Here is a 14,851-nt window from a genome sequence, read left to right as displayed (position 1 = left end):
CTTTTTTTTTTTTTTTTTTTTTTTTTCCCATCTACCTCCAGGTCTCCCTACAAAATGTTAAATGGGAGAAGGGAAGCTAAGATATGTACAGTTTGAATAATGGAATACTTTATTTTGGATGTTTCCTGATTTATTTTTTTTTATTTTTTTTTTTAACAGATGACAATGAAGAGACTGAAATAAGTGAAGAGACAGGTGAGTACGTTATATTTTATGCTAAAACATTTAATTTTGAGAAGGGTGAAACAAACTGGAAGGGTTCTTAAAACAAATATTGTTGGTTGTGATATGCAGTGCCAATCATTTATTGCTATTGTTACAATAATCATCTTTAGTTTTTAACAACATAGGGAAAATGATCCCTGATAGTATATAATGCTTATTAAGAATGGCTGAAACCAACTTTTTAGTATCATCTTTTGTGAGCTTTTTTTGTTAGTATTTTGTTTGAACATGAATGGGAAATAATTAGAATTCTACAGTCTGTTCGCAAAAAGGTGTGGATACAGCAATTCTTGAGTCGTTTGCAATTGTGATTAGTAGCTGTGATTTGTTTGCAATGACAGCAGTGGCAAAACTCTCCAGCAAACTCTGGAATAAATGGAATGTCATTGGATGATATTTCAAAGAATTCATTTCCATGGAGTCCACTAATTGACTATTGGAGTACTCATCTTGCTACCACTTGCCAGTTACACATCAGCCAATTTTCAGCTCAACTAATGGTGCAGTTGTTCAGCCAACGCTTTTTAGCATCTCAGAATGCTGCAGTATGTAGTACAAAAAGCTGTACGAAAGTGTATTGTATACACTGTTCTCCCCCTGTTCCAACAGGACGTGCTACGTGTTTTTTCCATGGACTGAAGTCAGAATGACAGCCTGTATTTCCCTTCATCCTGTTCCATGTCTCTCTTGTAGTGCTAGCCTTTTACCAGCAGTCAGGGACTTTTTTTTCTTAATAGATGATAAAAATGCAGTGCTAACATCACATCAACCAGCTCTTCCAGCACATTCAGGTGTATCCCATTTCACCTAACTAGCACACCTAGTTCCTCGAAGCTATTGTTAGCCTACTGCCTTTCTGCTGCTCCTATTCTTCTTAAACTCCACTTGTATGTATGGGACCTCGGAACGGGCTTTGCTCATAAGCTGAGCACCTCTAACTTTCATTTTGTCTATTACTAGGTTGCCTCTTCCATTCACCAGCTGAGAAATACTTTCAGCTAGCTTTTGCTCTTGACATGTTTGTCAGATCCCTTCATGTTATTCCCTGTGTTCCTACCTAGTTTTAACTGCTACTGGTATGCAAATTCAGCCTTCCTGATTCCATCCCTGGGTACTTTTCTACACTCCTTTTGTTGCATGTCACTCACAATGACTTTGTGTTGTAATTCCTTGACCTAGATCTTAGAACATCCCGGGTTGGAAAGAACCCACCAAAGATTACTCAGTCCAACTCCTGGCTCCACACAGAACCACTCAAACTTCAAACCTGAGAGCGCTGTCCAAATGATTCTTATGCAAGTGAGCCTTCTGCTGACATCCCATCTTTCAGCACAAGTTGGGTTGTTCCTCACTCATCAATTCCTGGAAATCCTTCTTTGTGCCATCTCCTCGGGCCATTCCGTCTAGTGAGCAGAAAGTTCCTTACTCTGCTCCTTATCTTCCCAGCCTTCCCTGAAATCAGTCACCTGATGTTTCTCAAAGCCTGGCTTTTCGTCTCTGGCCATGTTTGTTACTGATTCTCCCATGTTTGAGAGTAGTAAATCAAGCCGGGTACCATCTGTGACAGTGCATGGATGTATACTACCTCTCAGGTCTCTGTGACCCTGATCCCATCATAGCCCAGTGAATATGATGTGTTGGAATTTCCAGTTATTTGCTTTGTGAAAGGATATGAGATCAGGAAGGAGAGCCACTTGGAAAAAGGCAGAGATATGCCAGCCAGAAAGCAGAGGTAAAAGCTCTTGAAGCACTGTGTTGGCTGCTTAAACTGGCAAGATTGTCTTGAAGACAAATGGATTATGATGATTTATGCAACAAGTTAATTAGCTTAGAAATTATAAATTCTTTAATAACAGTGGATATGCATAAATGTGCAAACATGGATATACACAGATAGTTATGTGTTACTGTGATGGATTAACACATTCTTTTATGGCTTTCTGGACTGTTGGTTTTATTACATATAATTGTAATTACTTTTTGGTGTCAAGATTACTGGATAGGAACTTTCAGAGATTTTAATACAATTAGTGTGATTAATATAGTTGTACATCTATACATAAAAGAAGGAAAATGAAGATTGTCCTTATACAACAAACATTTGCCAAAGATTGCCCTCAGTTGAATTTTCAGTATTCATCTAACATTTCCAATTTCATTTTTTACGGTAATGGCATGCATGTTTTTATAAGTCAATTATTTTGCATTTTTTGTCTTCTTGCTTTTGTGGAGATTATGCAAATTACATTGTTGTTTTTTTTTTTTAAGCATTTAAAATTACAATTAAAAGGAAGTATATTTCCACTCAGTAGCCATTCTTTTCTTTTTTGCAGAATAAATAAATATATCTTGTTTTATCCTTCATGAATTTAGGTGAAGCTGCATAGCTGCTCTGGGAAATAATCACTGAATTAAGTCGTTTGAAGAAGATATTTCCCTACATACCCTCTTCCTTGTGCATGTAATACAGATGAGATCATAGTTGATCTCACAGGCTTGTTTGTAGGGTACGATGAACATCAGCAACATGTACTTAGTTATTCTGTTGTGATTTCAAGATATTTTGGGAATCAGCACACTGACAGTCATGAGTCAGTACCTACAGTGACCAAACAAATGTATTTACTATAGCTAGTCCAGAAATGGTTGGGAGTTTTGTCGTTTTGACCTCCTTGTGTACGGTTGTGGTTTAACCTAACAGGCGGCTGAACACCACACAGCCTTTTGCTCACTCGTACCTCTCAGTGGGATGGAGGAGAGAATCTGAGAAGAAAAAAAAAAAAGTGGTAGAACTCATAGATTGAGAGAAAAACAACTTACTAAAAAAGGAAGAGTGAAATAACAGTAATGATGATTTAAAATATGTGTATGTCTTTACAAAACAAATGGTGCACAAAACAATTTCTCACCACCCACTGATGCCCAGCCAGTTCCTGAATAGCAACAGCCCCCTTGGTCAACTTGCCTCAGTGTTTGAGTTTTGTCATATGATGCCATATGGTATGGAATATCCCTTTGGCCTGATTGGATAGGCTGGTTCTGTACTCTCTCAGTTCCTTGTGCCCCTGCAGCTTTCCCTCACTGGCAGGACGGCATGAAAAGCTGAGTAAGTGAAATGTCTTTGGCTCTGTATAGCCCTGCTAGGCAACAACTTACATAGGTGTGTTTTCTCCTAAAGCCAAAACATAGCATCATGCCTGACACGATGAAGAAAATCAACTCTGTCCCAGCTGAAGCCAAGACTGGGTATGAACTTTTTAATGATCATAGACGCATTTGCAGAAGTTATAAATGCATATTTAATTTCTGCACTGAGGGGAGTTTTGATTTTTTTATATTCAGGTAGCTTAAAGTTTGAAAGAGTTCAACTTTTCACAGTTCTGAGGGAAAAATTGAGTATCAACATCTAGTTGCCACTTCAGGTTCTTAATTGAATAATCACTCTTCATTCCACTTGACTTCATGGGCCATGACTCCAGCAGATGGAATCAGCAGTTGGCACTAATATTGATGATCCTGTTTTGTTGAGCTGTCCATATCCTGTCTGCTTTGGGGTTATTTCTCCAGTTCTCATGCTTAAAAAAAGCTACCTTTTTAAAAAAGTAAAAGAACATCTGGGTTATGGAGAGCACATGGAGCACATGTTGCAGACTGCATGTCGTGTAGACCTCTGGCAGAGATTCAAATATTCTAAATTTCAGCTAAATCTCTGTGCCTACAGTTCGTTGTTGGTTGGGTGTTTCTGAAGGGCCAGTATCTAGCCAAAAGAAAATAGGGAGAAGCAGGGGGACTCAAATGAGACGTAGATTCATATCTGCACCAATTTCAGCGTGAAGAATGTAGTAGAATACTGCAGACTTTACAGAACCAGTCCTAATTAAAACCCGGTGGCAAGAGATAGAGGAAAAAACCTGATTTTGGTTTGGTGTCGGCTAATGTTGGTGGGAATGTGTTCATTAGATGCTAGATTAGAGCTCAGGTACAGCTAAAGAACTATCTGGGAGTAAGAAGTAACACATGACCTTATTTTGTGTGTACCTTGTTGAGTGATGTACGCATTATGAAAGTAATCTCTTTCTTCTGTTTCTACCACCCTGAAGTACAAATATGGTGTTGTTAGTAGAAAGGCTTTTTTTAGAAAAGAAACCGTAGGAATAAAGTATTAAAATAATATTAATTGCATGTCTGCCAGGTAATCTCTATTAATATCTATGTTAATACTGTAAAATCAAACAGACATGAATGATCATTTTGATGAGTCAATCACGTAACATCACTGCATATTTTGGATATGCTAGAATAAGAAAAATATTTAGAAGTAATAATAACCCAGTGTTAGTAAATATACACACTCAAGACTGCTTTTCTAATAGCATTTAACTTGCAAGGGTTTAACCCATGTGTTTGTTATTCTGGATGCTGTTTCTTGTTGCAGCTGCTAGCTGAACTGCACCACTTAATTCAGAGAGTATGGCTACTAATACATTTCATACAGCTTGCTGTTAGAATAGCTTGAGCCAAAAGAACAGATTCAGTAATGCCAGGTACAGACTAATGCACTTCTAGATCTCGGCTTTGAGTAATACCCTTCGTAAGCAAAAAGAAGGACCGTATGACCTAACAGCCTTGTCTTCTTTTAACTTCACTGTTTTAATGCTGCAGTCATGATGCTTAATGCTTTAAGCTCCATTAAGGGAAGATTATTCTAAACTTTAACTTCAGAAGGACTTGGCTTTTATATCCATAACTTCACATACCTACTCGTAGAAGCGTGCAAAATAAGCCCTAATACTGCCATAATTATGTGCGCAATTGCAGTGATTGCATCTGGAAATTACAGAACCGTGTGCTATTATGAGAAGCATAGTCCAGATACACAGAAATGCTGCATTATTATGCACTGGCATAAGTTAATTCTCTTTCCATAAAACTAAAACAAACAAAACAAGGCACAAAAAATCCCATGCTAAAGTGTTTCAGTTCTGAAGCTGTTTTCTCCTCTTTGGCTTCCCCCCTCCATGTTGTACCAAGGCCTTTTGACCTCATCCGAGTAAATGTTGCCACCCACCTGTTGTATATCTCATCTAATAGTTGCTCATGTGTGTTGCCCTGCTTGTTATGCCATTTCTGCCCCAAGTGTCCTACTTAGCCCACTGGATAGTTACTCCAGAAGTGACAGCCTGCTATAGGATGTCAGACCAAAGGATCTCATTGACACTAACGAGAGAAGGCCAACTATAAACAATGCCATATAAACGCTCTATTTCCTTGTGCGTTCCACTGTGTACGCACACAGGTTTGGATACTTTTTACTTTGGAGGGAGACTTGGAGGAAAATAGGAAACACTTGTAGACAGCAAGGCTTTGTAACTGTGAGGGATTTTTGAAATAGCTTACTTTGAGAGAAACTGTCAGGTTTAAGTGGTTTGTTAACCCTCTGAATTAGCCTTCAAGTAGGAATGATGTCTCCCAGTGTTAGAGCTCAGAAACCTGATCATGATTAGAAAAGCTTTGAAGATGATTGGTTCAGACACCTATGTAGGTGTTCTGTTTTTAAACAGAGATTGGCAAGCAGGATTCTGTAGTATTTGGCTATTTGCTATGAAAGACATACTACTGTAAAGCACAAAGGGTGAAGAGTTGTATTTTGACCGCAACAAAAGTCATTATTTTGAATCTTGAAGGGATCCCTTTCTGTCTCTGAAGTGAGGGAAAATTGCTAAATAAATAAATAAATACAAAGCCTCTGCGTCCTTTAATGAACGTGAAAAGATTCTGTATAGAGTGAAGAAAGACCATTTATTTTGACAGGGTAACAGCCTCCTCCCTTTCTGTCTTTCTGCTGACAATTAAGATGTTGGTTATACTATTTAATGTATTGAGATACTCACCAAAGACCTGGCTGGACACTTGCACTTAAGTTTGATTGACATTTGACTTTTGGGCTTGGAGGAAGGTTTGCTAGATGATAAAAATTGTCATTGGAGGGGTGAGTGTTGACTGAAAGGCTCCTATTGATTTGGTCCCCCGATGTGAATCATTGTTAACCCAAAAAGGGAAAAGCAGGTAGTGCAGAGTGGCATTAGAACCAAAGAGGCCATCCGTCAATATGGTCAATTACAAATTTTCAGGTTATTTTTAAAGAGAATGGGAGAGTGCTGGCAGGAATAAATCTTTAAAAGCCTGGTTATTTTTCGGGATCTCACTTTTGCATTGAGCTTCTTGCTGAACATCATTACTGCTCTTGAATAACCTCTGTAAAAGGTTGACAAAGTGTGTATTTCATGTTTTTTGCCTTTTCCCCACAGCTTTACTTATGGTTGCTTCTATGTTCTCATGAGCCTAGAAATAAATAGATCTTAGCACTTTGATTTCATCTAAATATTGTAATTGAATCTCAAATTCAGATGAACAAATGTGATGACATGAACATGGTCCTCTGTGAAGTGCTGTCAGGATAGTTCTTCTTCCTGATGGCAAGCTAAACATCAAAGTGTCTTCTACACCATTTATTTACTGATCTGTAAAGGCCCTTTGTGCTCTGAACAGTACGGAGTTGTATATACAGAAATTCTGTGCTGGAAGCTATTTTTAAGGACAATATTCAGTTTGGGCTTTTGGACCTAAAATATAATGTTCACTCCTTAGAATTAAACAAATGAAACTAAATTCAACTGCTCACGTGCAGATCTTCATTTTAGAGTTTTGTTAACGTTTTGAGCTGTAGCTTATTGTAAATTCTTGCCATCTTCTAAGTTCATAGCTGCTCTTTCAGGACTTCAGTGCAGCAGAGAACCAAGGCTCCCAGGAGGGCAGGCAGAGAATGTTTCTGAGTAGCTTTCTGGGTTCCGTGTGGAGCCAATGGTTTCTCTCTCCAAAGAACATAGCATCCCTTTCACACTGCAAGTTCCATTTTCACATCCTTCTTTATTTTCATACCCATGTTTGGAAAATTTTAGCAGTTGGATTCTCTATATGTATAGAGATACATGTGGGATATGGAAGTGTAGGATCTATAGCTATCAGCAGAGCTGAGTCTTTATGAGGAACTGTGCATCTTGTTGCTGAGAGCTTTTTACGTATCCAGCAACATAAACAGTAGATGATTGTGTACAACAGCAGAAGAGATCAGATTGTTCAGAACTTTAGGCAATTTATAATACACGTGTACATTTCTTCCTTCTTCTGTTGTTTTGTTGTTTTTTTTTTTCTAGTTGCTAATTAACTAATGGAGTTGAGGTGATTCTTTGTTTCAGCGTGGCAATAGGCCTAAATCTAGAAAGGCCATGTGCTTTCCTAAGTTATCTGGTTATAAGTATTCAAGATGTCTTTTCAGCATGCACGTAAAATCTGTTTTCTTTAGGTTTCTTCCTCTCTCAAGCCCTCAGCTGGCCATAAGGAATTGGGTGGTCTGGTGGAAAGTCAAATGACAAAAAGGCATTTTCCCATCGCTGCTGAATACGTTCAATGCATGCAATTAATTGAGTTTCAAGCATCTGCTGTTCTCAGCTTTCAACCCAGAATTTGGTTAAGCAACCATTTGAAGAATATTCTCATTAGTGAGCCTTCTTTCAAATGTCTTAATTTACGAATACCTTTTATGATTAATTTCCAGCTTGGCTTTCCTTCTGTGCTAGTGGGCTTTCTGTGCTACCTACAGGTCTGTCTTAGGAAGCTAACAGTAACTTGATGCTTATGTTAAAAACTCTGTTTAAGTTGTATAAAACCTCTTAATTTTTAAAAAGAAACCATCTAATATTAGGTGCTGTGAACTTCACTTACTTAAACTTCACTGCATCAGTTTCTCTTTTACTCAGAAGGATTTCCTTTTCCTTCATCTTCCTGTTGCTTTCTGGCTAATGGGTTGGAAGCCTTTTTTTTTTTTTTTTTTCCTCCAAACAGAACATTTCTATCTCATAAAACTTTCATTTCCTTAACTTCACTATCAAACTTGATTCTCAGCCTCTCATTTCATTACCCATTTCAGTCAATATTCATTTGTTACTGTGTTATTACATCGAATGGAGAATTGAGCTGAGAGGGAATCATTTCACAATTCTATAATACGGTTTAACATATATTACATTAAAAATTGCAAATTAAAAATTATAAACTTTTCTTTTTCTGAAGATATTAAGAGCTTGTTAAGAAGTAGGACGTTTTAACATGATCTTTCTTTCCTGCTGTTGTGGCAAAGTTAGGCAAAGTCCATTGCAAGCTGAAAGATACTTTTTATGATCCTTTTCTAGCGTGTGATGCAGTAATTAATTTTCATAAGAGAAAGATAGATATCGGGTGCTGAATGGAGCACTGAGATAAAATGTACTCTCGGTTGTGATATCACGTATGGTAAAGTTTGATATGATAACACTGTTTCAAAATATAATATATTCACTATTTTCTTTTTATGTTTTAAAGAAGGACTGGAACAAAAAAGCCAGCCTCTGTCTCCCACAAAGTGCAAGGCAGAGCAGGCTGAAGATGTGCAAGATGATGTTGAAGGTAGGTGGTCTGACTGCTTTTCAGAGCTATTACTAAATTTTACATCTTGGGGGAAAGTTCTTGAGGAAGAAAAAGAAGTCACAGAATCAGAGAATGGCCAGGGCTGGAAGGGACCTCAAGGATCATGAATCTCCAACCCCCCTGCCACATGCAGGGACACCAACCTCCCCATTTAATACTAGACCAGGCTGCCCAGGGCCCCGTCCAGCCTGGCCTTGAACATCTCCAGAGATGGGCATCCACCACCTCTCTGGGCAGTTGTTCCAGCACCTCACCACTCTCTCTATAAAGAGCTTCCCCCTGATATCCAACCTAAACCATCCCTCTCTCAACTTCAAACCATTTCCCCTTGTCCTGCTGTTATCTACCCTTTCAAAGAGTTGACTCCTTCTAGTTTGGAATATTTTTATTGAAATGGAATAATGTTACTTAAAAATGTTATTTGCACACATTTGGAATTCATTCTGGTCTCAGTCATGAGACTGTAATTCTTCTGGGGTGTTTTTCATCTCAAGGTAGATTTAGATTTACAAATGCAATTTTTACAGATTATTGCTGATATAAAATGGACAAATGTTGCTGTTTTATGTCTAACCTGTTCTGATTTTACATAATTAATAATATAAAATGTAAGGTTGCACAGTGTTTGCTTCACGCTCATTGCTTAAGCTGCTCAACTAAATCAACTACCCACAGCAATACATAGATCAATAAAATTCTTGCTTTCTTCCTCTACAAGAGAATTTTACTATGTCCCTTTGTACTCCACTTGTGTTGGTGTTTATGGTTTCAGATCTTATGCGCTGTGCTACGTGTTTCCATGGTCAGAAGTCACAGATGCTTACCATTATGCCTGTGTTGTTCTGAAAAGTGCTTTCCTGCATTTGAGTTTTTCTGAGCACAGTCCACGTCAATCTAAAATTGGATCAAAGTATCTTTTCCTAATGTGTATCTCATTGGTAGAGCTGCTAAAAGATGTTAACATCAAAGATGTAATTTTCAATGTAGACTTTGACTTTGCTCTTCAATTTGTGGAAGAACAAAATGCTCAAATGCTAGAGAATTCCCCTTAGGTGAAATAGTTAAAAGGATGAACCTTAATCTTTAGTCCATGACAGTTCCTTATCATGGATTCTCTTTGACCTAATGTTCCCTAAGTGACACATCTCATTCTGCACCTCAACCGGTGGCTCCATGTCCTTCATCATTTTGACCTCGCTCTGTGCTTTCAGCTCCTAAAATATTCTGACTAGGGTGTAGTGTGAGTCATAAAGAGCAGAAAAACGTTAACATCTATCACTTTAAGTAACTGCTAGTAACATCCTGTCACTAACATTGTGACTGGTTGTTAATGGCAAGTACTTAAAGCAATAGCTGTCATCGCCTGGAAGGTGTGGGGGGACCCAAGAAATCTCATCCTGACTGGTTGTCTTTTCTTTCTTGTTGCACTAAACCCAACTGAAGTTAAAATACCAGTGTATATTTGGATTAGAGAATTCTATGATGACAAACCACATGTCGACTTGTATGCAGGCTAAATGGGGTGTGGGATCATGGTGTCGTTTTCCATATTGCTAAGTATTCCATAATACATATACTGGAGCGTGACTAAAAGCCTTCATTGTGTCTTAAAAAGGAATAAGAGGCAAAAATAAAATAAAATATTGTAAGCTTTTCTTTCAATTGGAAATCGAGCTGATGTTGTTCCACTGCTTCCTTGGTTTACTGAATTCTGTCTCCTCGCTTGCTATTCCTGTCAGTGTTTTCCTGGTGACCTACAGTTCACTTTGTAGAGTACAAACAAACGCATTGGAAGGATGAAGTAAATAGCATGGCAATAGAATGATTGCATTACCCTCGAGCTGTAAAATGTCTGAACTCCTTGAATTTGATGCCGTACAGTAGATTTTTGCTGATGCAGAGTCGAGGCCTGTAACACATAATCACTGCTGCGGAATGTAATCTGGCTGGTGACAGACTCATCTTCTCCTTGGGCAGAAATCAGGCCTGTAGTGTTTAGAAGTGAAAGCCTTGGTTTTGATGTTGTGCTGAGAATAAAAGAAAGTAATTAAAGCGTTTGTTGAAGGGGGAGAAAACCAGATCAGATCACAGTAGAATTACCTGTGCCTGTGTTTTGAAGAATAGCTCCAGACACTGAGTTCCTATAGGGCTGCAGAGTGGGCAGAGTCTAATGTAGCACACCTGTGAATTATTTCTATTTAGGTAAATAGGATTTGCACGCATTTTTCTGAGAATAGAACTTAGTTTCTGTCATTCTAAATATTAGCTGTTGGTTTTGGCCAATGAAAGGAATTGCTATTGTGGAGCTTGGAAGATCAAGAAAGCTGTGTGTGTGTGACACGAACCAGAACTGCATGACCGTGAGTCTGAATGATTTTGTTTAGATAGGTAAGGCTTTGGCTTCCCTTCCAAGAGACTGCCTTTATTATTTTACTGTATTTTGAGGGATAAAAAAAAAGGTTTTGGGGTAGCTCATATGTATAAGCGGCCTCAAAACTCAGTAAAGCCGGTCTCTGGCGGCCAGCTTTGTTGAAGTTTCCTCGTGGTGAAACTGAAGTGCTTTGTGTTCAGGGTGTTTGAACCTTCAGGTGGTTTGCATACTTTATGTACCAGAAATTAAAAAAAAAAGAGAAGGTATTAGCAATAAAAGCCAGTCCAAAGTGACTTACATTTACCACAAGATATTATTTTCTCCTTCATTCCATTACTACATATAAAATATTTAACAAATATACACTGAGGCCCAGGAAGAACTTAATGTTTTTTCCTCCTCGTAGCCGCCAGCATCCCTTTACACCACAGGTGGGAATACAGCTTGCTGCTTTTGCAGCCTACTGTCACACGTGTCCTCATGGCATCCTGTAGAAACTATTCCATCGAGTGCACAAATACTCCCTCAGTTGTATCTTTGTACAGCAAGCCAAGCTGGTTCATTGGCTAGAGGTAACGGAGCAAAACCTTTTCAGTGCATCTTAAAATCTCTGCAGAAGATCACAGAAAGTAGGCTCCTTCATTTCTGTCCTCTCCAAAATCAAGGGAAGTTGAACAAGTGGCTGTATGTAAGGAGCTTGTTTTGCAGTAAGCTAAGATAAACACTTGACATGCTAATGAAAGCAATTTTGTACAGAACCTCTGAAGTATTAGTGGTGTCTGTTATTATGCTATTAGATATATTGTTCTCTGCCTTCGGTCTGTTGATAGCAAAAAGCAAGTGTGAACTGCATAGCAGATTCTCCTGCCACTTGTTGTATTCAGTAGTTTTTCATTCTAGTGCAGGTTATTGTCTGGAGAAATGAATGGTCTGGATGCACGGGGGATCGTTCTTTACTGCCAGGTTTTACATGTGCAAGCATGTAGAGTTATTTAGTTCTTTCTTCATGTATTTCCCTGGGTCCTGCTGTCTGGGAAAAAGAAGCCAGTGGCAATATTGCCTTTTCCATGGTCAGGTGCACTTGGTGAACTCCAAGGTTCACCAAGGAACCGAGGAAAATGTTTTTCATACTAAAGCAAATTCGGTGTGTCTTCAGTAACTTCATAACACCATCATTAAATAATGGCGTAGACAAAATGGCAATACTTGTCACAGCGTTGCTATCATGAGATGGCAGTAATGCCAAGGGTTGTATTTTCATCCTTCTGATCCCTACCAAGTAACATCAGACTGTCTTTAAAGAAGGCTAATGAATCTCAAAATGTTACTTCTCTTTTTCTCCCCTAATGGCCTCCTTTGTAGGCTGAACAGTGAGATGCATGCTGTAGGTTTTCTTGATACTGGGAGAAGCAAAACTATTTGCCCTTTTGTTTCTGAATTTCTCAGTGAGATATAAAATGGAGCCTGTCCAAGAGCTGCCCCATCTATTCCCTCCATGGTCTGCAGGTGATCAATACTGTATCAAAGATGACTAACACAGCCAGCAATAGCAGCATAAATGCCTGATCTTTCTCTTCTTCCAGGAAGAAGAGAATCAATCCATGCAGCAAAAGCCATTGCTATGCCTTTCCAAGGTCAGGATCCTGCTTGTTCTGCTTTGAGGGGTGTGAAGACAGAGCTGGAGCTCTGCAAGTTATCTCACTTCAGCTTTTCTCCTGAGCTTCTCCCACAATGAAGTGCTAGGTTCTTCCTGATAGATTGATGGGCTGTTGGTCTCTAATGATCCCCTTATCTGAGACCCAGTGTATGTGTGAGGAGCTAGCATGTTGGAATTGCTCATCTGGGATGAACTTTGTCTGCTTTCTGTTCACCTGGTGGGAAGGAGAATGGTTTGATGGATAAGCCAAGCCAGGAAGGTCAAAAGGAGCACAAATCACCTTGGTGACAGTTGGTAGAGTTTGTTCCTTTGCCTGATAGGGTCATTGCACTACTGACCTCTTAGCTTTCAAGGGCAGCATCAGGTTTCTGAAATGCTGTTCATCAGCATTGGGATGCAGGGCTCGTTAGCAAGATCTTGTATTGCTCTGAATCTGAATTGTGCTGTGTCTACAGGAGAAGTCACCCATCTGATTTGAGTATGCACTAGAAATGAGGACAAGTAGAGGTGCATCTTACCTCAGCAGTGCTGTGGTTCAGCAGGTCATGGCTGTTAGGAAGGATGCTCAATCTGAGGGGGACACCCTTGTTTCTTATTCCTTTTCCAAGAAAGGTTTGTCAGTTGACAAAAAATGCATAGTTTTGGGATTAGCAAGTAAGACTGATTTTTACAGCTTAGTCCTTTAGTTGCAACATTAATGTAAGACTTCTCCTTCCTTCTTCTTTACAGCACAATTTTTGCAGCTTTGCTGCTCGTTGCCTGGTTTCATAGAGAGTAGGATATAATATATTCAATGGCAAAAGTCATAGAATCATTAAGGTTGGAAAAAAACACTAAGATCATCTTGTCCAAGCCCAACCCCACCACACCTACCAACCATGTCCTTCAGTGGCGCATCGCCACAGCCCTGGAACACCTCCAGGGACGGTGACCCAGCCACCCCCTGGGCAGCTGTGCCACTGCCTCACCACTCTTCGGGAGACAAAATATTTAATACCCAATCTGAAAAGATACTGAAGTCAGCAGTGCTATGACTTTTGCTCCTTCCCTGAGGGGTGCGGCGTGCGTACATCTGCAGTGTGTTACAGCTACACAGCAATGTTCAAAGCATCTTTCTTATGGTCTTTGTAACACTATGCAGACCTGATTGTCTGTCCCTTTAAGGTATGGATTAATATTAACCAGATTTGACTTCTGATTAAGTTTTAAAGTTGTCCTTGATTTATAGCAAACAATTCTTCTATCATTTGAGAAACTATAGCTACGTTTCTTCCTTGCATCCCACAGGGCAGTAATATTCTTCAATAAATTTCTTCTCCACTCATACTGAAAATGAACATCTAGACACATAATTATGCTTCAAAAACACACTCTCTTGTTCAGCATTAAAGTGCTCCTTCTTATTTAGATAGCTTAGAAGTTACTGCATTCCTTTTACCACCAAACTAAACCCTTAAATAAAATTTCTCATTAAGATAAAGTACTTCAGACAAAATTCCCTGTGAAGCATGTGTATCAAACATGTCTGTAAAATGTTTCACCTTCATACAGACTGGTTATATTTAAAGTGATGCTATTAACCCTTATCCACTTCGGCTGATAGCTTCTTTTTTCACTCCAGTTTTGAAGTCTGCCATCTGTCTTGACTGATTACAGCTCTCAGTGTATCAGGTGATCACTTTTCATTTAGCCAGGGGAAAAACAGGACGTTATCTGTGTATTTATTTGTTTTTTGCTCTCTGAGCAAACCCTTCTTAGAAGATTCTTTTCATTGCTGGAGAGGCTACTGCCGTTGCATTAGATTGTCATGCAGCAGTCACACACGACAGCTTTGAAAATGCAGCTCATTTTGGTCTCTGCAGGTGACACACCATCCTGTTGCTTCAGCCATTCATTTGTCGGGGTTTCTTTTAGCAGCCGACTGCATGTGTATGTAAACTGTAGCAGATAAACAGTTGCAATTCCTTTCTCATTTCTAGCCACCAAGTGAATAACAGTAAAGCAGTGCGATTGTTCGGGCCCAGCACAGAAGGCACAGTCAGACCCTTCATTTTGAAATGCTAATGCAAAATAGT

At 39.1% G+C, this 14,851-nt stretch overlaps 1 protein-coding gene across 3 annotated transcripts in view; it reads left to right on the top strand.

Moving 5' to 3' along the window:
- MACROD2 (mono-ADP ribosylhydrolase 2) overlaps positions 1-14,851 on the top strand; it is an 839,235-nt gene that overhangs the window by 759,565 nt on the left and 64,819 nt on the right. For 2 of the 3 annotated variants that reach the window (XM_042810757.1, XM_042810741.1), the window contains exons 10-11: positions 160-195; positions 8,644-8,727. In XM_042810757.1, coding sequence (XP_042666691.1) covers positions 160-195; positions 8,644-8,727 — 120 coding nt within the window. The remainder of the gene's footprint in view (positions 1-159; positions 196-8,643; positions 8,728-14,851) is intronic. The other variant, XM_042810749.1, reaches the window with a different exon arrangement.

This window comes from Centrocercus urophasianus, unplaced genomic scaffold, assembly GCF_019232065.1.
Source record: "Centrocercus urophasianus isolate 14NV4802_14NV808 unplaced genomic scaffold, USGS_Curo_1.0 seq_10, whole genome shotgun sequence".
Lineage (NCBI taxonomy): Eukaryota > Metazoa > Chordata > Aves > Galliformes > Phasianidae > Centrocercus > Centrocercus urophasianus.
Note: the sequence above shows the minus strand (reverse complement) of the source record. Positions and strands in the feature narration are given on the sequence as shown.